General features: G+C 37.0%; 1 protein-coding gene across 6 annotated transcripts in view; it reads left to right on the forward strand.

Annotated features, from left to right (window-relative positions):
• Positions 1 to 27,287, forward strand: part of RBM41 (RNA binding motif protein 41) — a 55,791-nt gene that overhangs the window by 11,795 nt on the left and 16,709 nt on the right. For all 6 annotated transcript variants that reach the window (XM_087859965.1, XM_087859967.1, XM_087859964.1 and 3 more), the window contains one exon: positions 22,094 to 22,497. In XM_087859965.1, the coding sequence (XP_087716091.1) occupies positions 22,094 to 22,497 (404 nt within the window). The remainder of the gene's footprint in view (positions 1 to 22,093; positions 22,498 to 27,287) is intronic.

Genomic DNA, 27,287 nt, shown 5'->3' on the forward strand with positions numbered 1-27,287 from the left:
TTTTTTTTGTTATTTTTTAAAGATTCTTTTTGTTTATTTATTTATTTATTTGACAAAGAGAAAGAGCACAAGTAAGCAGAGGGAGAGGGAGAAGTAGGCTCCCCGCTGAGCAGAGAGCCTGATGTAGAGCTCCATCCCAGGACCGTGGGATCATGACTCAAGCCAAAGGCAGATGCTTAACCGACTGAGCCACTCAGGGGCCCCTCTCCTTTAGTTTTAAAGTACAGTTTTTTGCCAGACAGTGAAGTTTTTGGTTGGCAGTCTTTTTCTTTTAGCACACCAAATATGTCATCTTACTGCCCTCTGGCCCCTGTAGTTTCTGTTGAGCCGTCAACTGTTGATCTTATTTAGGACTCCTTGTCCATGATGGGTCTCTTTCTTGCTACAGTCAAGATTCAGTCTTCATCTTTTGCTTTTGACAATTTGGCTACATGTCTGAATGCCTCATGGACAGACTCCAAGTAGGTCCCTTGAGTTTGTCCTACTTGGATTCTATCAAGGTTCTGTAATGTGTAGATTAATGTTTTTCATCAATTTGAAGAAGTTTCCAGGCATTAGTTCTTTAAATATTCTTTATGCTCCTTCTGAGATTTCCATTATGCATATGTTGGTATGCTTGATGCTTGCCCACAGGTCTCCAGGGCTCTGTTATTTTTTCTTTATTTTTTCTTCTTTTTGCTCCTCAGATTGAGTAATCTTCCTTAGATGAGTAGTCGATATATCTTCAAGTTTGCTGATTCTTCTGTCAGCCCAGGTCTTCTGTTGAGGCCCTCTAGTATAGTTTTCATTTCAGTTATTGTACTTTTCAACTCCAGAATTTCTATTTGGTTCTTTATTATAATTTCTGTCTCTTTATTTTATTCCCTATTTGGTAAGGCATTCTGAAACATTCTTTTAGTTCTTTATATGTGGTTTTCTTTAATTGTTTGAAGAACGTACAATAACTGATAAGAAGTTTTGTCTGAGAAGCCCAATATCCTTTTTAGGAAAGTTTGTATTGATTGTTTCTTTTTTCCTGTGGATGGGCCCTACTCTTCTTTTCTTTCCTTTTTTTCCCAGTGTCTTTATCTTAATCAGCTCAGGCTGCTATAACAAAGAACCATCCACTGGGTAGTTTATAAACAGCAGATTTATTTCTCACAGTTCTGGAGGCTGGAAGTCTGAGATCAGGGTTCCAGTACGATCAGGTTCCAGTGCGAGCCCTCTTTTGGGTTGCAGACTGCTAACTTCTTGTTGGATCCTCACATGTCAGAGAATAGGGAGAGGAAGCAAGCTCTCTCATGACTTCTGTAAGGGTACTGATCCTATTCATGAGGGCTCCACCCTCCTGACCTCATCTAATCCCAGTTACCTCCCAGAGGTCCTCACTTCCTATTACCATCACATCACCAGTAGGGTTTCAACATACGAATGGGGGGGGGGCACAAATATTTAGTCCATAACAGTCTTACAATTTTTTTGTTGCAGAGGAGACATTTAAAATAATGTAATGTAGGGGTGCCTGCGTGACTCAGTTGGTTAAGCGGCTGCCTTAGGCTCGGGTCATGATCAAGGTCCTGCGATCAAGGTCCTAGGATAGAGCCCTGCATCGGGAGCCTGCTTCTCCCTCTCCCTCTCCCTCTGTCCCTCCCCTGCTCATGTTCTCGCTCTCTCAAATAAATAAAATAAAATATTTTAAAAAATAATGTAATGTGACAACTCTGAAAATCATTCTCCCCCACACACCCAGGGTTTATTTTATTGTTCTTGCTATTTGTATAGTGACTTTTCCTAGACTAATTTTGTAAACTTGAATTCTTTGTCATGTGCAGCCGCTGAAGTCTGTTCAGTTAGCAGAGTGGTCCGCTAATGATTGGAGAAAGTTTTCCTTAAATACCTTGAACCAAAAAGTTCTACCAACCTTTGTGGAGGGTGTGTGTGTAAGTGTGTGTGTGTGTGTGTGTGTGTGTGTGTTGGGTCACTCCTTCAATGCCCAGGCAGGCAGTTTGCAACCGTGCCTTAGACTTCACTTCCTGCTTGTTCAGAGCCTCAAGGTCAGCCAGAGGTGAGAGATTACGGACTTCACAGGCTCTAACTTTCCTGGGCATACATAGCCCAGCACATGTTTGTTACCTTCTAGAGTCCCAGGAGTATGTCTGAACTTTTCAAAGCCCCTTACGGACATCTCATTCCCTATTTTTCTTTCTTTTTTTGTAAGAACACTTAACATGTGATCTACCCACTTAACAAATTTTTGAGTGTACAATACAGTATTGTTAACTATAGGCACAATGCTGTACAATAGGTCTCTAGAACTTAGTCATTTTGCGTAGCTGAAGCTTTATAACCTTTGAATAATAACTCCCCATTTTCCCCTTCCCCTAGCCCCTGGCAACCACCATTATATTCCCTGCTTCTATGTGTTTGATTATTTTATATACCTTACATAAGTTGTTTCATGCAGCATTTGTCCTTTGTGACTGGCTTATTTCACTTAGCATAATGTCTTTAAGGTTCATCTGTGTTGTCACGTGGCAGGATTTTCTTCTTTTTTTAAGCCTGAATAATATCCCGTTGTATGTATATACTACATATTCTTCATTCATTGATGGACTTTGGGTTATTTCCACATCCTGGCTGTCATGAACAGTGCTGCAATGAATATGTAAGTGCAGCTATCTCTTGCAGGCTCTGATTTCAGTTCTTTGAATAAATACTCAGAACATGGTATTTCTATTTTTCATCTTTCGCGGAAACTCCGTACTGTTCTCTGTAGTAGTTACACCATTTTACATTCCCACCAAAAGTGTACAAAGGTTCCAGTTTGTCTAGATCCTGACCAACACTTGTTATATTTTGGTTTCTTTGATGTTAGCCATCCTAACAGTTGTGGGGTGATACCTCATTGTGGTTTCGATTGGCATTTCCCTGATGATCAGTGCTGTTGAGCACCTTTTCATGTGTCTGTTGGCCATCTGTATATTTTCTTTGGAGAAATGTCTATACAAATACTTTGCACATTTTTAAATCAAGTTTTTTTTAATTTTTAAATTATTTTTTAAAATTTGAATTCCTGGGGTGCCTGCATGGCCCAGTCGATTAAGTGTCCAACTCTTGCTTTCGGCTCAGGTCGTGATCTCATGGGTTGTGAGATTGAGCCCTGCCTTGGGCTCCGTGCCCAGTGGGGAGTCTGCTTGAAGAGTCTCTCCCTCTGCCCCTCCCCCCATTTACCTGCGCGCACGCGTGTGTGTACTTGTTCTATTACAAATAAGTAAATCAATCTTTAAAAATGTGAATTCCAGTATAGTTAACATACAGTGTTATGTTTCATAGGTTTCATTATTATGGCATTGAGTTGTAGGAGTTCCCTATATGTTTTGGATATTAACCCCTTATTGGGTATATGGTCTACAAATATTTTCTCCCATTCTGTAGGCTGCCTTTTCACTCTGTTAATTGTGTCTTTGGTATGTAGAAGGTTTTTAGTTTGATATAGTTCCACTTTCTATTTTCACTTTTGTTGCCTGTACTTTTGGAGTTATATTTAAGAAATCATCGCCAATATCAATGTCAAGAGGATTTTCCTCTATGTTTTCTTCTAGGAGTTTTAGAGTTTCAGGCCTTCTTTTTAAGCCTTTAATCCATTTTGTGTTTTATTTTTTAAAGTTCCATGATTCATTACTTGCGTATAACACCCAGTGCACCATGCAATACATGCCCTCTTTACTACCCATCACAAGCCTATCCCATTCCCCCACCCCCATCCCCTCTGAAGCCCTCAGTTTGTTTCCCAGAGTTCATAGTCTCTCATGGTTTAATCCATTTTTAATTGACTTTCGTGACTGTTGTAAAATAACGGTCCCATTTCATTCTTTTCCATGTGGAGATTCAGTTTTCTAGCGTCATTTGTTGAAGAGACTATCCTTTCTCCATGTGTATTCCTGCCACTCTTGCCAAAGACATACATGTGAGGGTGTATTTCTGGGCTTTCTATTCTATTCCACTGGTCTGTATGTCTATCTTCATGCTAGTACCATAGTATTTTCATTGCTATAGCTTTGTAGTATATTTTGAAACCCATAAATAAATGTATGGTCATTCCCTATGTCTTCTTTTAATATTTTTGTCATCCTCTTGTTAACCCCCAACTGGTAATGCCGTCTCAAGCAGCTACAGTGTGAAACAACCCTCCCCAGTTGGTTTTGACAAATGCCTTAGGGCTGGGCTGTTCCTGCAGAGTGAGATATGAATCAAGTCAAAGACAAGCCCTCCAATTGTAGCTTTTCAGTGAAGTACTAGGCTGGTCAAGCAGTAACAGTTCTCTGAGGATGAGGTGTTTGGTGAACTCCAGAACTGCTCTACTTCCTGTAGTATCAGCTAGGCTGCTGTTTTATTTACAGCTATGGCAGTTGCAAGATTGTTGGTTTTCAAAGCTACTGGAACGTTGGAGAGAGGGAAATGTGATTACAGAAAGTTAAAATGCAATAAATCTTACTATTCTTGAGACTCAGCTGTTTTTCTTGAATAACTCTTCCTCCTATTATTGTATGCCTCTATTGAATTTCCAGACTTATCAAAAGTTTAATTTTTAATGAGTTTTGCTTTTATGGAAGAGCAGGTTTTCAAGGTCTTTACTCCAACATTCGAGAACAACTTTCTCTCCATTTTACTTTTATCCTATCTATATCATTATGTTTGAGAGTGAGTTTCACATTTTTTTAAAAAATGAGTTTCTTATAGAATGTAGTTGGGTTGGTTTTTTTCCACTTTTTTATTGTGTAATGATTGACATAGCATTAAACTCACTCATTTTAAATGTACAATTTGGTGACTTGTAGTAAATTTACAGAGTTGGTCAGCCATCATCACAATCTAGTTTTAGAACATTGCCATCACCCCAGAGATGGTTCTCAGTCCCTTTTTCTTCTTCCAGCCCAGATAGCAACTATCCTATTGTCCCTCTCTATGGATTTGCCTATTCTGGACATTTCATTATAAACGGGACCGTATAACATGTGCCCTTCTTTAAGTTACTTAACACAGTGTTTTTGATTATTCCTAGAATTAGTGCTCTTCCCAGTACTGAGGGATTTCCTAGTACTGAAGGATTTGTATGCAAGCTGAGCACATCTTCCATAGTCAGCCAAGCAGTTTACCGACTCCATCTTAGCCCTCACTTCCTGCTTGTGCAGATTTAAGACTAGTCAGAGGTAAGAGCTTAGGGTTTTTTCTAGGTTTTCCTGAGCATGTATACAGCTCCAGCCACGAGGACAGGCCTGTGCGTGTGTGTGGCCTTCTAGATTCCTGGGAGTATGCTGGAGCTCTTCAGTGCCCACTAAGGACATTTCATCCCCCCAAATTTCCTTCTAGGCTTTTTGGTTAACCTATTGTTTATCCCAACTCCACTACCTCAGTCAGGGGAAGAATTCACCAACTGCCTCTGATTATTTTTTTAAAGGTTTTTATTTATTTATTTGTCAGAGAGAGTGAGAGAGCACAAGCAGGGGGAGCGGCAGGCAGAGGGAGAAGCAGGCACCCTGCTGAGCAAGGAGCCCTATGCGAGGCTGGATCCCAGGACCCTGGGATCATGACCCCAGCCGAAGGCAGATGCTTAACCGACTGAGTCACCCAGGCGTCCCCTGCCTCTGATTATTTTTGACAAAAGGTCTGGGGAAGAAGGATTTTAGCACTGGGTGGTAAGCTTTGAGTTACATCAAGAAGAGCATTGCCTGTGGAATCTTCCAGGGAACCACTAGAAAGGCCACCTGGATGACTGTTCTCTGACAATGGTGCTTTGAAGGAGCTCCAGCCCCGTTCTTCCCTCTCCGGTAGCTGTCAGGCTGCTGGTTTTCACTGTGATTTCAGGTTGTTGGTTTTCAAGGTTACCACAGACCTGGGAGAAAAGGACGAGAAAAGGGCAAGTTAAAATGCTGCAAAATGTATTATTCTTACTGAGATTTGTCTGTTTTTATGGAATAGGTATTTCCCAGATTGCTGCAGGCCTTTGGTTAATTTCCAGAGTCCTGGAGAAGCTGATTCTGACAGCTTTTGTCAGTGTTCTCATTGCTTTTATGGAGGAGAGAATTTCAAGAGGTCCGTACTCTGCCATTTTCACTGATGTCACCTCTCTTAATAGTATCTTCTGAAGCTAGAAAGTTTGATTTTGACGAAATCAAATTTACTTTTTTTCATGACTTCTGCTTTTGATCCTATAACTAAGATTTCTTTCTAACCCAAGGTTGCAAAGATTTTCTCATATGTATTCTTTTGCAGAACTAACAGTTTCAGCTCGTACATTTAGGTCTATGAACCGTTTTGAATTCATTCCTGAATTACACGTATGATGTAAAGTTAGGGTTACATTAGTCTGTTTGCATATGGATATCCAATTGTTCTGACACCTTTAGTTGAAAAGACTGTCCTTTCCCAATTAAATTGCCTTAGTACTTTTGTGGAAAACCAATGGACTGTGAATACAAGGGTTTTTAAATGCTCTTTCATTATTCTACTCTTTTTACTCTTCCTGTTTACTTTTCAGCAATCTAATCGTGCTGTGTCTGGGCATGGGTTCTTTGTTATTTCAAATTCTCACCTATTCCACCTGCTACTATGTACTTTTTGCAGTCTTCAGATGTTCCATGAATTCTTGCCAGGTTTTAGAATTGTATTCAGTGGGAGAGGCGGGGGTGAAGTGTGCTCACTTCTTACATGGAAACAGCTATGAGGAAATAGCTAATAATTTTTGAGGGCTTATTTGTGCCAGTCCTTGTGCTAAGCATTTTGTATGTTTGCTCATTTAACCTTTATAATAACCCTACAACATAGTGGCAGTATTCTACTCATTTTAGAGATAATGAAATTGAGCTTCTGAGGAGGTAGGTGACTTTCTCAAGGTCAGTTATTAAGTGGCTATGTTAGGACTTAAATCTAGGTCTGTTCTTACATGAATGTCAGTGCTCTTGACCATAGCATTTGAATATGGGATTTGAGAAGGTTTTTTGGTTTATTAAGTGTAATTTTGCTGTATCTTAAGATAAACATTTTTTGGGGGAGTAAAACATATCCCATCTTCTAACTTTAAATCAGTGGGAAAACAACATACATTATCTCTAGAAATAAACTTCCTCTGGGGGGGTAATCAGAAGGGGGAATGAAGCATGAGAGACTATGGACTCTGAGAAACAAACTGAGGGCTTCAGAGGGGAGGGGGGTGGGGGAATGAGATAGGCTTGTGATGGGTAGTGAGGGCACATATTGCATGGTGCACTGGGTGTTATACGCAACTAATGAATCAACGAACTTTACATCAAAAACCAGGGATGTACTGTATGGTGACTAACATAATATAATTAAAAAATATTATAATAATAATTAAAAAAGAAATAAACTTCCTCTGAAATCTTAAACCCCAATATATTACTCTGACCACAACCTTTTTCTTATACTTCTGGCCCTTGCAACTCTCTTATACCCATTATTTCATCTCTTCAACCCTGTTGAAATCTCCAGTTCCTTGACCTTTTTATTTTCTCCCAATCTGTCATCCCCTTCCTGTCTCCTTCCTTCCACATCTTACTTAGACTCCATCACCCATTATTTACTCATGTTCTTGCCAGTGAAACATTCTTTTTGTTTCCTTGTCTGTGTGCCATACCTACCCATCAAAACCTCAACCCTGAATCAGTCCAACTAATTGCCTTCTTTATTTCTGCAGGATAGTTTTTGAGCACTACTAGAGAACAATTGTATAATTTTGCTGATTAATGCCTCTGCAGTTTCCTCATGTCTGGTCTGGTCTAGAGCCTTCTTCCTTGTTCAGCAGTCTGTCTATCTGCTGGTTCCTGGTCAGCTCTCCATTTCATTCTTTCCATATATTCTTTTAGATCTTCATTATTCTTTCCATCCTACTGTTTCATTGTTTTTAGCAGATAGTCTTCCTATTTCAAAGGAAACATTGTCATTGGCAAGAGCTTTCATCTTCTTTCTGCCTGACTCTGCTAACTTCTGCATCCTGACTCTTATTTTCTTCCATCTCAACTCAGTGGTAGGCATCCTTCATGCCTAAAGTTAATCTTTACACCTTTGTGCTGGATCCTAGCCCTCTTACCTCCCCAGGGACCTCGGTCAGTTATCCCCAGTATTGCCTCTTTCCTTTCAGGATTTTTAAAAAAGATTTTATTTATTTATTTGACAGAGAGAGAGCACAAGCAGGGGGAGCAGCAGGCAGAGGGAGAGGGAGAATCAGGCTTCCCGCTGAGTGAGGAGCCCGATGTGGGGCTCAATCCCAGGGCCCTGGGATTGTGACCTGAGCCAAAGGAAGACACCCAACTGACTAAGCCACCCAGGCGTCCCTCCTTTCAGGATTTTAACATGCTTTTTACTACTTGCCAGTTTCTGTAGTGTACATACTCCTACCATGAACTATCTTTAAAAAATGATGAAGACAAAAAATGCCCTTCAGTTGTTTAGCTACTTGAGCAAACAATATGTTTAGATTCTTTCCCTTCACTATAACCATAATAAGTAGTACTTGGTTTAAAACTTGAAATATCAAAATGAAAGAATTAAGTACATATGTCAATATTTTTTTGATATCCATATAGGAAATGGTGTTTCCCCAGTCTTTAATGAAAATTTTCAAACACAGAAATGTTGAAAGAATTTTATCACAAACACCCATTATATCAGCAACTAGATTCTAACATTAATATTTTATTTTATCACGTATCTATCCCTCCACTCATCTGTCAATCCATCTTACTTTATTGATGTATTTAAAATAAATTGCCACTGTAAATGCATATCCCACTAAATACTTCAGTGTGCATATTGGTAGCTAGAATTAACTATTTCAATTTTTGTTTTGATGTAAATTTTGCATGCCATAAAATGCACGAATTTTAAGTGTTCATTTGCTAACTTTTGGCCAATGTATACATTTTTGTAGTGATGTGTTGGTAAATGTTTAACAGCCAGCTCTCCAGAAAGTAAAAGGGCTCTGATTTGTATCATTTGCCAGTTTCCATGGTGTACATACTTGCACCATGGCAAATTTCAGGCTACCAAAGTGTTATCACTGAACATGGAGTCTGGAAGATACATGTGTATAATCATTGGGCCATTTCTAGCGTACCACTGCATCTGTGTACCTAATCCAAAGATTACCACCATTCCAGAAAGTTTTATCAGAATTCTTGTCAGTAATTTCCCAGAGGCAACTGGTGTTTTGGTTTTTTTCCACTATAGATTAGTTTTTCCTATCCTAGAATTTCAGATAACTGAAATGAAATACTTCGTATTCTTTCTGTAAGGCTTCTTTAACTGAGCATATGTTTTTGAGATTTATTCATATTGTGTATGTCAATCGTTTTTTCTTCTCTCTGCAACAAAATTTCCTAGAAGAATTTTCTAAAATCATTGGATTCTTTTTCTAGGACTGCCATAACAAAAGACCACAAATCTAGAGGCTTAGAACAACAGAAATTTATCCTTTCACAGTGGTGAGAAGTCTGAAATCAAGGTGTTAGCAGGGCCATGCTCTTTCCGAAGGCTCTAGAAGCCTTCCTTGTATCTTCTAGCTTCTGGCATTTGCCAGCATTCCTTGGTGTTATAGCTAGCTGCATCATTCAAAAGTCTCTGCCTCCATCATCACATGACGGTCTCAAGTGTGTGTCTGTGTCTCTGTGCCTTCACATGGCCTTCTTATAAGCACATCAGTCATTTGATTTAGGGCCCACCTTAATTCAATGTAATGTCATCCTAACCCGTGACATCTACCAAGACTCTCTTTCCAAATGAAGTCACGTCTGAGGCTCGGGATGGACATGAATTTTGAGGGTACACTATTCAACCCAGTGCAGTCTGCCCTGTGGCCTCCAAATATTCATATCCATCTCACACGCAAAATACATTCACCCTGTTACAACATCCACAGAAGTCTTAACCTATTCCAGCATCAAGTCTAAGTCCCAAAGCTCATCTAAATATCAACTCAAAAAGTCTCAAGTGTCATTAACTAAATAATCAGAACCAGGTATCAGTGGGGTGCTGAGTATGTTCCAGCCTAAGGCAAAATTCCTCTCTGTCCAGAGACTGGTGAAACTAGACAAATTATCTGCTTCCAAAATACAGTGGTGAGACAGGCATAGGATAGGCATTCCTACTCTGAAATGGCAGAAAGGAAGGAATAAAGGGTTTACTGGTAAAGCAAGTTAACAGCCCAGCAGGGCACATTCTGTTAGGTCTCGGAGCCTGAGAGTAAATTTCTGGGCTCAGTGCTGTGCCCTCTGGCCCTCAGGGGTGGTCTTGCTCTCTGGGTCCTCTGGGATAGCCCCACCTTCTCAGCCTACCAGGGTAGCTGCAGCTCCACTGTCTGTGGCTTTTGCATTTGTGGCTTTGCCTTTGCAGTCATCCTTCCTTTTGTCCTGTCTTTGTCACTTTCACACTGGGCTGGCACTGTTTCTGCTGCTGTACAGTTCTCTAAAAACGTTGTTGGTCTTTTGCATGTCAAGAGACCCATATAATCAGTTATAAGAGTTTTCTACAGGTCTTTTCTGGATAACCCCTCCTGTCTTCCTGGCTTCTGCTGAGATGGTTGATTGCATCCATGAGTCACACACCTAATCTCTTCAGTGAAAGTCTGTCCATCCACACCAGAGGCCCTGTTTCCAGAGCACATTCTTTGTTTAGATACACTGAGAATTCTCTAGGTCATCAAGTGCTGGTTTCTTCTTTTCACAGATCCTTCCTTAATTTATCTCTCTTTTCTCTTCATTTTATTGTAAGCATCAAAGAGAAATCAGGCTGCATCTCGCACTTCGCTGGGAAATCTCCTCAGCTAAATATCCACTTATAAGTTAAGTCCACCCAACAGCAAAACTCATTTCAGCCAAGTTTCTGCCACTTGATGACAAAGATTTCCTTTCTTCCAGCATCCAATAATATGTTCATCATTTCCTTCTAATGCCTCACCAGAAGTACATTTTCTAATGTTCATATCTCTAGCAATATTCTATTCATGATGATATATGTATTCTCTAAGGTGATAGAAGCTTTCTCTACTGTCCTCTTTCCTTCTGAGCGCTCACCAGAACTGTTATTTACACCCACATTTCTACCAACAGTCTCTTCAAGGTAACCAACCTTTTTCTTTCAAGCAACTCAAAAATTCTTCCAGCCTCTACCCATTACCCAATTCCAAAGCCACTCACACATTTGTAGGTGTTTGTTACAGGAGCACCCCATTTCCCGGTGCAAAATGTGTATTAGTCCCCTAGGGCTGCTGTAACAAAGTACCACAAACTAGGTGACTTAAAACAACAGAAATGTATTCTCTCACAGTTCTGGAGGCTAGAAGTTCAAATCAAGATGTTGACAGGTTGGTTCTTCTGGAGACTCTGAGGAAGAATATGTTCCGTGCCCCTCTCCTGGTTGCCGGCCCTCCTTACCTTGTATATGCATCACTCCAGTCTCTGCTTCTACCATTACATGACATGTGTGTCTGTGTCTCTACGTGGCCTTCTTAAAAAGACACCAGTCATTGGATTTAGGGCGCACTCTAATCCCATATGACTTCATCTTACCTAACTATCTGCAAATACGCTATTTCCAAATAAGGTTACATTCTGAAGTTCTGAGTGGACATGAATTTAGGGTGGATACTATTCAACCCAGTATACTGATTTATCTCCTCTTCTTTACCTCTTAATTCACTTTTTAAAAAAATATTTTTTTTAAGATTTTTAAAATTTATTTATTGGACAGAGAGAGAGAGAAAGAACAGATGTAGGGGGAGTGGTAGAGGGAGAGGAAGAAGCAGGCTCCCTGCTGAGCAGGGAGCCCAACATGTGGCTCGATCCCAGAACCCTGGCATCATGACCTGAGCTGAAAGCAGATGCTAACCAACTGAGCCACCCAGGCGCTCCTAAAAAAACATTTTTAATAATGAAATGGATCATGCCAGAGAGTACTTAATACATACAGTCAGTCAAGTCAAGAAATCAAATCTTGCCGATACTCCAAAAGTCCCTGTATGCTCTTCAGAAATAACATCCCCCTGCCTACCAGATATAACCACTGTCCTGACTTGTGATAAGAATTTCTTTGCTTTTCTTTATATTTTTACCACCCATACATACATCACTAGACAGTGGTTAGTTCTGCTTGTTTTTAGGCATTTTATCAATGAATTGTGCTGTATGTATTCTGTTGGGTCCTTTTCTACCTACTGCTATATTTGTGAGATTCATCCATATTACCATGTATAGCCGTTGTTGATTCACTTTCACTGTAGTATAGTATTCCTTTATATGGACATATCAACATTTATTTATCCATTTTACTGTAGTTGGACATGTGGGTTGTTTCCATTGGGGGGGGCTGTAAGTATCAGTCCTGCTACTGTGATCATTCTTGTACATGTATCCTGGGACACATATGCAGGAGTTTCTCAGGATATATACCTAGGAGTGGAATTGAGGGGTGAAGAATTCCTACCTGTTCACTTTATAGATATTAACTCTTTTGTGAAGGGATTGTCCCAAGTTAAAAACCCACCAACCACGTGTGAAGAAGGTTCAGGTTGCTGCATATCTTTGTCCACACTGGGTATCATCAGACTCCAATCTGATGGGTATTTACTTATATTTCAGTATAGTTCCCTTTCTTAATAATTAGCGTTCATTTATATTACTTTTTATTTGTCTAGGGTTTAGTAAAGTCTTGTTTTCCTCACCCTTCTATTTTGAAAAATTTCAAGCATGGAGAAAAATTGAAAGGATAGTATACTCACACCCTTCATGTACATTTACCAACTACTGGCATTTTGCCACATTTGCTGTATCTCTACTATCCTCTACACTAGAGAGAGAGAGAGAGAGAGAGAGAGAGAGAGAGTGTGTGTGTGTGTGTGTATGTGTGGTTTGTCTATTGCTAAACAATTTGAAAGTAAATTTCAGACATTAAGAGGTTTTACTCTTAAATACTTCATTATGTATCTTCTAAGAACATAGACATTCTCCTGTATAATCATAGTATTATGTTCACTCTTAAGATATTTAGCATTGTTACACATACTATCTAATATACAGTATCTAATTAGATTTCTCAATTTTAAATTCAGGATGTAATCAGGGATTACATATTGCATTTAGTTTGCTTTATAACAGTTCGTGTGTGTGTGTGTGTGTGTGTGTGTGTCTGTGTGTGTGTCTGTCTGTCTGTCTGTCCGTCTGTTGCAGGCATTGATACTTTTCAGGAGTCTAAGTCCATATTGTTTTGTTTGTTTCGTTGTGGTTTTAACTTCCTTCCGTTGGTGTCTAATGAGGTTGGAAACCCTCTCACACATAATTGACCATTTGGATAGCCTCCTTTGTGAAATGGCTATTCAGTTCTTTTGCTCATTTAGCAAATGTTACCTGCATAACTTTCCATCTGTTTTATATCTGTGTCCAGATGCACTCTTGGTTCAGAGGTCACTTTAGGCATGTTATCAAAGCAGTAGCTTGCCCCAAAGCCCTGGGATATGGCAGATCTCAATGATCACTACTTACCTTCAGTAGTGCTCTGTGAAGAGGGAGCTAGTAGGAAAGTGTTGTGGTTATATGTCCTGAATATTCTATCTCCAAATTTCGTCTCTCATCTTAAATGCATTTCTTATAAATTTGTATAAGTTCTTTATTATTGTGGACACTTGCTCTTTGTTGGCTATATGTGTTGAAAATGCCTATTCCTACTTTTTGGCTTATCATTTCATTCCCTTTATGGTGTCTTTTGATGAATAAAAGTTCTTCATTTGTATGTAATAAAATCTATTAATTTTTCTTTCCACTTTGTGATTTTTCTGCTTTGATTAATGAATCCTTCCCTGCATGAGCTCAGGAAGATATTGTTCTTTATTCTGAAGGCTTTATGTTTTTGCCTTTCACATTTAAGTCTTTGATCCACCTGGAATTGATTTCTGTATATGGTATGAAGTAGGATTTCAGGTTTTGTTTTGTTTTGTTTTTTACCATATAAATAACCCTTTATCCCAACAATATATTTTGAAAATGTCCCTGCACTGTTATTTATTGCTAGCTCTGTCATATATCAGGTGTTCATGTATGCATGGGTGTTTTTATAGGTTCTCTCTTTTGTTCCTTTGGTCTTTTTTGGCTCTCAGTATATCATAACCAGATGACAATTTAGCTTTTTAATGTCTTGATATCTGGTTCAATAAGAAAAAAACAATTCCTTCCACCTTGTTCTTCTTCAAAAGTGTTTTGTCTACTTTTGATACTTCACTTTTCCATGGAAATTTTAGAATCAGCTTGTCAAGTCACACACACACATACTCACACACATACTCTCTCTTACATGATTTCAACTGAGATTCCATCGAGTATTTAAATGAATTGAGGACAGTTGACATATTTACAGTATGAGTCTTCAGATCTTCAACGGTGAATATGCTATATCTTATCATTCATTTAATTATTCTTTAATGTCTTTTAATATATTTCCCCTATTTTCTGTTCTAACATTTTGTGAGACTGAATAGTTTTTTTCTTGATTTTTAAACAACTTCATTGAGGTATGAACTTTATATGTGGTAAAATTCACCTATTTGTAAGTGTTCAATTAAGGCGATAGTAAATTTTTATTGACTTATGGTCATCAATACGAACCAATCTTAGAACATTTCCATCACTCTGCAAAATTCCCATGAGCGTATTTACAATAGATCACTCCCACACCTACCCCAAGCCTTCTGTCTCTATAAATTTGTTGTATCTAGGTGTTTCATATAAATGGAATCTTAACAATATGTGATCTTTGGAATTTGGCTTCTTTCAGGTAACATGTTTGTGAAGTTTGTTCATGTTGTAGCCTGTATCAGCAATTCATTCCTTTTTATTACTAAATAATTTTCCATTTTATAGATATACCACATTTTGTTTATCCTTTCTCTGCTGATGGCATTTGAATACTTTCCACCTTTTGGCTACTGTGAATAATACAATGAACATTCATATCCAAGTATTTGTATGGATATGTTTTCATTTCTCTTGAGTGAATGGAGTTTCTAGGTCATATGGTAACTCTGTATAACCGTTTGAGGAACTGCCAAACTGTTTTCCGGTGTGGTTGCATCATTTTACTTTCTCATCAGTGATGTATGAGCGTTCCTACTTCTTTATATTCTTGCCAACTCTTGTTATTCCCTTTTTTTTTAAACAGCCATACTAGTGGGTATGTACTAATATCTCATTGTGGCTTTAATTCGAGTTTCTATAATAACAAATAATCATGAATATTTTTCATGTGTTTATTAGCCTTTCTTATGTCTTCTTTGATGAAGTGTCTATTCAAGTCTTTTACCCATTTTTTGATGGGGTTTTCTTAGTATTGAGTGGTAAGAGTTCTGAATTCAGGTACTTTATAAGTTATATGATTTGCAAATATCTTCTTCCAGTCTGTAGCTTGCCTTTTTATTTTCTAATGGTGTCTTTTGAAGCACAAACGTTTTAAATTTTAATGAAGTTCCATTTATCAATTTGTTCCTTTATGACGGGCTTTTGGTATCATATCTAAGAAATTGTAGCTGAACTCAAGGTCAGAAAGATATTCTCCTGTGTTTTCTTCTAGAATATGTATCATTTTAGCTCTTACAATTAGATCTGTTATCTGTTTTGAGTTCATTTTTTGTGTGTGAGATAAAGATCCTAAGTTCATATTTTTAAATATGCATATCCAACTCTCCCAGCACTATTTATTGTAAAGACTATTATTTCCCCCATTGAATTGTCTTGGCACCTTTGTGAAAAATCAATTGACCATAAATGTAAAGGTTTATTTCAGGACACTTGTTTTGGTTCCATTGATGTATACACCTATCCTTATACTCTCAATGTCTTTACCTTTATATAAGTTTTGAAATCAGGTAGTGTAATTCCTCCAACTTTGTTCCTGTTTTTCAGAGTAGCTTTGGTTATTCTTGGCTCTTTGTATTTCCATGTAAATTTTAGGAGCAGCTTGTCAATTTCTCTGTGAAAAAAAAAAAAAGACTGCTGATATTTGATAAGGATTGTGTTGAATCTGTAATTCAACTTGGGGAAAACTGCCATTTTAATAATATTGAATATTTTAGTCCATGAACATGGAATGTCTCTTCCTTTATTTAGCCCTTCTGTAATTTATTTCAGCAATGTTTTATAGTTTTAAGTTTACAAATATTATATTTTTACTAAATATTTTTTTCATTTTGATGCTCTTGTGAACAGAAATGTTTTATTTCACTTTCTGATTGTTATGTACATGTCTGTAGAAATACAGTTGATTATTGTGGATACCTTGGGATTTTCTACATAGACAATTATGTTGCCTATGAATAAGGCAGTTTTACTTCTTTCTTTCCAATCTGGATGTCTTTTTTTGTCTCCTTGCTTTGTCTAGAACCTTCAGTACGGTGTCCAGTGGAGGTGGTGAGAGCAAGCATCTTTGCCTTGTTCCCAGTCTTTGGGGGAAAGCATTCAGTTTTTAACGATAAACTATGATCTTAGCTCTAGGTTTTTTGTACATGATCTTTAGCATTATAGTACATTACTTTCCTTTGGGTGCTATAACTAATTATTATAAACTTAGTGATTTAAAGCAACTAGTTTCTTCTCTTATAGTTCTAGAGGTCAGAAGTTGTAAATCCAGTTGTTCTTATGGTTGCCTCTCTTCTCTAGTTCTCTAGGGGAGCCTTTTCCAGTGTCTAAAATCCACCTGTAATTCCTTGGCTCATGGCCCTTTCCTCACATTACTTCAACCTCCACTTCCGTTGCTACATCTACTACTCTGTCTCTGACCCTCCTGCCTCCTTGATTATATTGGGCCCACCTGCATAATCCAGGATAATCTCCTTAACTCAAGATATGTAACTTAATCACATCTGTAGAGTCTCTTTTCCCATGTAACATTTTCATAGATTCCAGGAGTTAGGATGTGGACATTTTTGGGGAGTCATTCAGCCTAACATATGCAGGTTGAAGTTGTTCCCTTCTATTCCTACTTAAGTGAGGTTTTTTTTTTTTTTTTAAATCATGAATGGGTTTTGGATTTTATTTAATCCTTTTGCTGCACTCACTATAGTGATCATGTAGTTCAAGTTCAATGTTTTAATCTATTAATATGATGTATTATGGTCATTGATTTTTTTAGATGATAAACCAGTCTTTCATTTCTGGGATAAATTCCACTTATATGTGTATAATCATTTCTATATATTGCTGAATTAGGCAGACTTGCTAATATTTTGTTAAGGATTTTTGTGTCTGTTCATGAAGGATATTTGTGGTTTTCTTTGCATGTGGTGTCTTTGTTTAGCTTTGGTTTTAGTATAGCATTGACATCATAGAATAAGTTGGAAAAGATTCCCTCCTCTTATTTTCTGAGAGTGTTTGTGCATGATTGATATTATTTCTTTAAATATTTGGTAGAATTCACCAATGAAGATATCTGGAATTGGACTTTTCTTTGTGGGTAGATTGTTGATTACTGATTCAACTGATTTACTTATTATAGGTTTATTCAGCTATTCTCTTTATTTTTGAGTCTGCTTGGTAATTTGTATCTTTCTATGAATTTGTCCATTCATCTAAGCTTTCTAATTTGTTGGCCTGAAGTTATTTATAATATTCCCTTATAATCATTTCCATTTCTATAGTGTCAGTAATGATGCCTCATCTTTAATTCTTGATTTTAGTCATTTTTGTCTTCTCTCTTATTTTCTTGGTTGGTCTAGCTAAGGTTTGGCCATTTTGTTAAACTTTTCAAAGAATCAGCTTTTGGTTTCAGTGATTTTCTCTATTTTTCTGTTTTCTGTTGCACTGATTTATTCCTTAATCTTTATTATTTTCTTCTTTTTCCTTGCTTTGTGTTTAGTTTGCTCTTTTTCTAGTTTCCTTAGTTTGGAAGCTCAGACTGTAGGTTTAAACACATTCTTCTTTTCTGATATAGGTGTTCAAAGCTGTAATTTTCTCTCTAACATTGTTTTAATTGCATCTATAAATTTAGATATGCTGTGTTTTCCTTTTCATTTAGTTGAAAATATTTTTAAAATTTCCTTTGTGAGTTCTTTGACCTATGAGTTATTTAGAAGTCTGTTGTTTAATTTCTAAATATTTGTATTTTCTCATATTTCTTCTAGCAGTGAATCTCTAATGTAATTCCATTGTGGTCAGATAGTTTGTATGATTTCAGACTTTTTAAATTTTTTGAAACATATTCCTCACTTTGGGGCCCTCACTCTAGTATCAGCATGATAGATTCCCTCACTTTCTTTAAGTATTCTCTCTCAAATGTCACTTTCTCAATGAGACTTACCGAGACCAACATTAAAATTGCAACTACCACTACTACAACCCCCTAGCACTTCCAATCACCCATTACACTGCTGTATTTTTTTTCATAGCATAGTGCTCATAACCTTCTGACATACTCTATAATTCACTGAGCTCTATGTTGATAGGGATCTCTATTTTATTTACTGATGCATCCCAAGAACCTAGAATAGTACCTGAATCATAGTAGTCACTAAATAAATATATATTTTTGAATGTATACATTAGAATATTTATCCACGTGGTCATATGTAGCTGAAATTTCTTCACTTTCATTAGAATATAGTATTTTGTTGTATAAACTGACTATAATTTTATAATTGATTCTTAGATGGACATTTATATTTTTGCCAGTTTCAGGCTACTATAAATAGCACTGATCCAAACATTATTATTATTGTATCCTGGTACATGTATACCTAAGTTTCTGTAGGGCATATATGTAGGAGTGGAACTGATTGGTCATATTATGAGCATATATTCAATATCAGTAGATAATGGTATAGTGATTTGCACTATGGGTGCACATTCCTACCAGCAATGTATGAGGGTTCCATTTGCTCTACAATTTCACTGACATGATATTGGTGTTCTTTTTAATTTTTTGCCAGTATGGCCATTTTCTATTAATATCCTAACCCATTCTTAATTAGCATTTTCCTGAATTCTAATATGGTTGAACATTTTGCCTATATTTATTAGCCATGTATATTTCCTCTTTTGTGAGGCATATTTTCAATTGTCTGCCCCTTTTCTTAATGGTTCCTTGCCAGTTATTTGTGCAGCAAATACCTTTTCCCAGTCTATGACTTTTCTGTCTCTTTATGATATATTTTTTTAAAGATTTTATTTATTTATTTGACAGAGATAGAGACATCCAGCGAGAGAGGGAACACAAGCAGGGGGAGTGGGAGAGGAAGAAGCAGGCTCATAGCGGAGGAGCCTGATGTGGGGCTCGATCCCATAACGCCGGGATCACGCCCTGAGCCGAAGGCAGATGCTTAACCACTGTGCCACCCAGGCGCCCCTCTTTATGATATTTTTAATGAACAGAAGTTTTAAATTGTAATGTAGTTGTATTTGTCGATATTTTCCTTAATGGTTAATGCTTTTGGGGTCTTAAGAAATCCTTCTATAAATATTCTTATACCTTGCTGGTGGAAATGCAGAATAATACAACTCCTACAGAGTGGAATTTAGCAATATTAGGAAAAATTACATACACATTTACCCTTTGTCTCAGCAATGCCACCTCTTGTAATGTGTTTCAAAGACATACTGGAAAAATACAAAATCCTGTAGGCACAAGGCTGTTTGTCAGGGTATTATTCAAAAAGCTGAAAAGACTGGATATAGCACTAACATCCACACAGTAGAGTACTGTGCACCTATCAAGAGGAAGGGGAAGAGCTCTACACATTAATATGTTATCTCCAGGATATATTGTTAAGTGCAAGAAAGTAAGTTGTAGAACAGTGTTTATAGTAAGTTACCTTTTATGTAGGAAAGGGGTGTAAATAATGAATTATATAGATACACACATATATGTGTTGTGTATGCACACCTATTTGCTTATATTTTCAAAAAAGAAACAATGGAACCATAATGTCAAAACAATAAAAATTATACTTATGGGGGAGGAAAGGAATGGGATGAAGGGGACAGAGATGGAGGTGAGACTTATGTGAAGGTACTGTATAACACAGTTTTCATTTTAGACTCATATAAATGTTCTGCATAATATAAAAAATAATAAAGGAAAAAAATCAATTCCTAAAATTCATAAATAACCTGAAGCAAATGAACCTAACTATAAAGTTGGTAACATAACCATACAGAAAAAACAATTATGTAAAGTGACTTTAGAACAACATTTGTACATTCCTAATGGGATACATTTTAAGGACAAAAATAACTGCAAAGATATATGAAACAGTAGTTTTATTATTAATAGTTATATTAGTATTGTTATTGACATTTTAAAATTCCATAAATATGTTATGGGAAAAAGCTAATAAATAATTTTGTTAATATCATTGAGCCAATATTTTAAGCATATGTGAAAAGAGATACAAGTCTGAAATCAAGGCATGTGAGTAAAAAACTTGTAATCTTAAATTTAAAGTAGAAATACCAGTATGAACTCATGAACTCAACAGCTATGAACATACCTAGCAACACATTGTGGTTTCTAAATACTATTTCCCATTAAAAGGAGCCAGGGGTCCTTGGAGAGATAATCTAGGTTTGAGTCAGGAAATATTCAAAATGAACTTGTGACATCTTGCTGTGCCAAAAAACTGGAAAGCAACACAGGAGCCAATTTGAAGGGACTTATTGGTCCCAAGTGGGATAATTTGACCACTAAAAAGTATAAATATTACATTTAATTGGAACACATCAAACATACGAAAATGATCTCACAATTACACTAAAAATAATCATTGGTCACCACTGGAGATTTCTAAGGTACCAACTTAATAATCTCATAGTTGGTAAATACTGGGAAAAAAATCAAGCATTTGTCCTGCCTTTCCTATATGAACTGTATACGGGAAACCAAATAGTTGACGGTAAGTTCATTATAGAATTCCAGATAATAAATACAAAAGAAATAATAGAATTAACAAATATAAAAGAAATAATAGAATTAGGGGAGTCTCATTTCGCAACTTCTCAGTAAATTAACAGAGCTAGGCAATTGTCATCAATGGATGCAAAACCTATTAGGTGAATGGGAAAACTTTATAATGGAGGGATCAGACTAACACCACCTGAATATGCTGATCAACTTTAGCGTCATTAAAGTGGGACCACCAAACATTATGTGCCTTATGACATGATGTAATAGGAAGTACACATCTACCTATGGATGATTGTTGCCTAAAATATTGAACTTGAATCTAATCAAACCTCTAGATCAGCACTGTCTTAATGCAACTTTCCACAATGATGTAAATGGTTTCTATCTATTCTGCCCATTATGGTATCCACTAGCCATATATGGCTGTTGAGCATTTGAAATGTGACTAGTTTAATTGGGGAACTGACATCTAAAACAGTAATTTAAATATATTTGTGTGGCCAGTGACTATTGTATTAGATAGCATAGCTCTAGATTTAACTGCCAGTTTGTAAGAGATAGAGGGGATTGAGGAACAAGTTAAACAATAACATGAGGAACAATCAGTCGAATTTCATTTGTTCTCTGAACAAATGATGTGGTTCCTCTAGTAATTCAATGGGATGGAGAAAAAAATGATTTGGAGGCGTGGAAAAGAAGGGGCACTCTTTTAAAATCGAAGAGACTTAAAAGATATAACAGCCAAAGCCTGGTTTAGATTCTGCATTGAACAGCCAAGTGTAGAAAGATATCTTGGAGATAATCAGAGCCATTTGAATATGAACTCAGTAGTAGATGATACTAAGGATTATTATTAATTTTGTCAAGTGGGATAATGCCATACTGGTTACATTTTTAATGCCTTTATCAGTTAGGTGCATGTACTTGCATGACTGAGAGTGAGCACCTCCTTAAATTTTGCACCCGAGGTGCCTCACTTGCTTTATCATAGTTCCAGCCTTGCTTGAGATGCACTACATTAAAATAGCTGTATACTGTTGTTATTTGTCAGATTTGCCCCAGCAGAGTTTCTATATCTGAGATCCAAGATTTAATTTTTATTTATTTGTCAAAGGTTGTGTTGGTAGGCTTTGTAGAACTTCCCTATCTCTTTGTCTTGATCTAGATGAACCCCAAAAGAAGAACAAAGGTGATCCCATGAACAACCTGGAAAGTTTTTACCAAGAGATGATAATGAAAAAACGTCTTGAAGAGTTCCAACTTATGAGAGGTGAACCCTTTGCTTCCCACTCACTGGTCTCAGCTACATCAGTGGGAGATAGTGGCACAGCTGAGAACCCGTCATTACTCCAGGACAAGGGAAAACAGGCAGCACAGGGTAAAGGTCCCAGTCTCCATGTGGCAAAAGTTATTGATAATTCACCTGAGCAGTGTTGGACTGGGCCTAAGAAGCTGACGCAGCCAATAGAATTTGTCCCAGAAGATGAGATCCAGAGAAATCGTTTGTCAGAGGAAGAGATCCGAAAAATTCCTATGTTTTCTTCATATAATCCAGGGGAGCCAAACAAGGTATAGGCCAAACCAAGAAAAAAAACATGGGTTGTTTTAATTTTTCTTTACCTCTACCTAAATTAATACTTTTAAATTAGCTTTGATTATACCAAGGATTGGTGACATAGGCACTGTGATTGTGTTTTTCCTTGACTTTGACTATTAATTCTCTGCATATTATATAAGTAGCATATTTCCTATGATGTTCTTTGTGGTTTCCTAAGGTCCTAAGCTACCCTTAGAATTTTAAAGAAATCTTGATGAGACTCTAGTCCATATCTACTAGAGGTCCTGAATTGAAGGAAAAGTAACCTCCAGTTTCCTAGGCTGGTAATAAATCAAGTAATATTCATAGGACCACTGTATCAGGTAGCCGTAGTGCCTCTGCAATTAGTCAATAAATAATTGGCCACCTGGTTATGAGTAGGGATTACTGTTATTACATGAGTTTTTTTCTTTAGAATGCTCCACCTGGCTTTCATATGACATGACTTTAAATTTCTGATACTAAACAGCAAAGTGAAAGTGCAGGGCCTCTAAGTCTTGAGAAATTGACAAATATATAAGTAGAGTTGTAAACAATCCTTGTTTTATTGATCACATCATTATTTCACATTATTGGTATATGTTACATCCAGAATGGAAAACTTTATTGTCGTGTCACTCAAAGAGGCAACACAAGCCCCTGGAGCATATACTTGGTTGTGTTCAATTTAAAAAACAAACCAAAAAAAAAAAAAAATAATGTTAGCTTCTAGCTATCCCTGAATTTTAAAAAAATGCATTGTAGATGAGGGATATTAAAACAATTTCCTTTGAGTGATTGCATTTCTAATATATTCCTGCTGTTAGTCCAAGGGCAGCTTGATTTGTTTTTTATTATAAAATAGTATTATACAGAAAGTTATAGAGAATAATATAGCAAATACCCTTATACCTAGCCAGCCATCTTTTTCAATTCTTAATAGTTTCCGTATTTGCTTGATTAGGAAAATAATAGAGCCTTATCGATACACCTGAAGACTTCCATGTATCCCTTTTACCAATCCCATTTCCCTATCTCCTCTCCAGAGGTAACCACTAACCTGAATTTGCTACTTACCATTCTGATGCATGTTTTTGTATTTTTATTACATATTTATATATTCATAAACAACATTTAGTTTTATATATTTTAAAACTATATAGATGATATCATACTCTACATATCCTTCTACAACTTGCTTTTTTGACTCAATATACGTAGTGTTTTTTAAACCTATTTTAATAATATAAGGAACTATGTAGTATTCCGTTGTAGAAATATACTATAATTTACCCATTCTCCTGAAGATATTTTCTTCTTATTTTTGCTGTTACAGACAGATCTGCAACATTGTATGTATCTCCTGTTGTATATGTACAAGAGTTTCTCTAGGACAGTTTTCCAAACTTTAGGTTGGAATTAGTAGGTCACAACAAGCAATTTTTTTAATGAAACAAAATGGAATAGAATAGAAAATACCAAAGTACGTTCTATACAGTAAGGGTGATTACTGTTTCTGGAAGCTTTTGGTTTGGTTTTGTGTGCGTGTGCGTGTGTGTGGGTGCGCATGCGCGCACGTGTATGTGTGTGATATGTATGTGGGGCAGAATGTAAAATGCATTTCTTCCTATAGATCTCAGTAAAAAAAAGTTGGAAAAATACTGCTCTATTGCAGTGATTCTCAGATGTTAGTATGTACCAGAATCACCTGGCTTGTTAGAACACAGATTGCTGGGCTCCACCTTCAGAATTTCTTATTTAGTAGACCTGGAGTAGGGCCTGAGAATTTGCATTTCCAACAAGTTCCCATGACCTGCTGATGCTGCTGGTCTGAGTGACATTTTAAGAATTACTGTTCTAGATTACATTCCTAGGAGTGGAATTACTGTGATATAGGGTATGTATATATTCAACTCCATGAGCAGGGTTTCAGAAATCTCTTTCATATCCTTGCCAAGACTCTTTGAAATTGGACTTTTTATTTTTGCCAGTATAAAATGTTTGAAGGTATCTCATTGATTTAATTTGCATGTTTCTGATTTGCAATGAAGTTATGCTTATAATCATACATTTGTTAGCTTTTCAGTAATCTTGTGTGTTTTGCCTGTTCCATTTCTTTGCCCATTATTTGATTGTTTAGTTTGTCATATTATTTACAGAAAAAAAATTTTAAGTAGGCTCCACGTGACAGCATGGAGCCCAACACGGGCTTGAACTCAGGACCCTGAGATCAAGACCTGAGCTGAGATCAAGTCAGATGCTTAACCAATTGAGCCACCCGGGTGCCCCAAGAAATTATTTTTAAATTCTGGATACAAACACGTGTAGCTTATTTAGCAAATATATTCGTCCAGTGAGTGGCTTATCTTTTAAACATTATTTCTGATGTCCTTTGTTAACCAGAAGTCTTTCATTTTAATGTTATCAAGCCATCAGTATTTTATTTGATGGTCTGTGTGTTTTGAATCATTTTAAGGAAATCTTTTCCTACAAACCAATAAGAAGTACACAAACAACCCAATAAAAATGACCAGAAGATGTGAATAGGTAATTCACAGGGGAGAAAACAGGAATAGCCAATTAGCTATGAAATCTTATTAGTGATCAAAGAAATGCAAAATATAACTACAGTGAAAAACTGTTTAATACCCAGGAAGTTGGCATACCTTTAAAGGCCTGACAATGCCAAGTATTGGTGAACATACGGAGTAGTAAGAACTCTAATTTACTGCTGGGTGAATATAAATGAGGACAATCACTTTTATGAACATTGTGGCAATTCCTAGTAAAATAGAAGATGTTCATATGCTAAGTCAGCAGTCCCACCCCTAGGTGTCTATCCTAGAGGAGCTCTTACACACGCACATTAGGAGATATTATAAAGATACTCACTGTAGCATTGTTTATAAACAACACACTTGTTCATCAGCAGGAGAATGGATAAAGCGTGGTATATTCATAAAACAGAATACAGTGTAGAAAACGAATAAAATATAACTACAGGTATTAACATGCATGAAACTCACAAATAATATTGAATGAAGAAAGCCACTTGGTTTCAGCTCCAACACGTAAAGTGCTTGGAAGTTGTCACTCATGTCTTATAACAAGAAAAACAGCTGAACAAAGGAAAGAGCAATGACTGTTCCTGGACCCATCAGAGAATTGAAGTCACAGAGTAAACTGCAACCCCAAAATCTGGAGAGACAAGCAGTTACAGAGAATCACAACCCAGATCTTCTCATCTGGAGCAGAAAGCACTGGAGCCATGAACTGGGAGGGACACTTAAGTGGTAACCTTGACAAATTTCTGAAAGCAGAGTGTAGATTGTTTGACAAACTCTAGGGGCCTCGGTCTATGAGGGCCCTCACATTTGCATTGCTTTTAACTCCAGGAACCCCACTAGGTTCTCAAGAGGAAGGGCCAAGAAACAATCTCCTGTTCCTGACATGGAGAAGGGAAAAGAAATCATTTTGAAGTATATCAAGAGCTTCTGCCTACCAAAGGGATACCCAGCAAGTGAAACAATTTTACCAAAGCCTTCTCTAGCTTGTGAGAAGGAAAATTATCCAACTCCAGATGCCTCCAGCTTTCCTGTCTCATCTAAGAGAGAAAGAGAGGTAAAAAAAAAAAAAAGCTGTAAAACACTTGTGAAGGTTACATGCTGGAGACACAGGCACACTAAAAGATTTGAGATTACGAGATTATGGAATTAGGAGATTACAGAATGTTTCCTTTGCCCCGCACTTTACCACCAAATCAATAGGGCATCAATACAATAACTATGGATTACAGCTGGAGACTTGCAAGGCTCCGACTCTATTTAAGGAGTTTTTAGGGAAACCCCAAAAAACAGGGGAGAAAAAACAAGGACATTAGAAGAAATTGAAACCTCTGACACCTGCAGCTAGAGTAAACACTAAACACAGCCAACTCCTGGCCAGATTAACATAAAACCTTATACTAATGCCCTGTTTACCTTAGTTCCTCTTAATTTGTACATCCTGTCCAGCTTTCAACAAAACAATCACAAAGCATGCTAGAAGAAAAACCACACTCTGAAGAGACAAAGCAAGCATCAGAACCAAACTCAGATATACAGGTTTTGGAATTACCAGATATATGGAATTTAAAATAACTATGTTTAATATGCTAAAGAATTTATTAGAGAAAATATGCAATATACAAGAACAGATGGGTAATGTAAGCAGATAGAGAGAAACTCAGAATCAGAAGGAGATACAGGAAATCAGAAACACTAAAAGAAATGCTTTTGGTACACTCATCAGTAGACTGGGAGTGGCCAAGGAAGGAATCAGTATGCTTGAAGACATGTCAATAAAAACGTCCCAAACTGAATTGCAAAGAGAAAAAGGACTGTACAAAATGGAAAATAATATCCAGGAACTATGGGACAATTTCAAATGCTATAACATACATGCTATTGGAATACCAGAAGGAGAATAAAGAAAAGGAACAGAAGAAATAGTTGAAGTAGGAATGGCTGAGAATTTTCTAAGATTAATGACAGACACCAGAGCACAGGTGCAGAATCTGGGAAGACAATACCAACCAGGATAAATACCCCCAAAATACACCTAAGCATATCATGTTCAAACACAGAAAACTGAGACAAAGAGAAGATCTTGAAAACACCCAGAGAAAACTCTTTACCTATAGAGGAACAATAAGAATTACATTGGATCTCTCTTTTTTTTTTTAAGACTTTATTTATTTATTTGACAGAGAGAGAGACAGCCAGCGAGAGAGGGAACACAAGCA

This window comes from Ursus americanus, chromosome X (genome assembly GCF_024610735.1).
Source record: "Ursus americanus isolate L20-20 chromosome X, mUrsAme1.1.p, whole genome shotgun sequence".
In the NCBI taxonomy this organism is placed as follows: Eukaryota; Metazoa; Chordata; class Mammalia; order Carnivora; family Ursidae; genus Ursus; species Ursus americanus.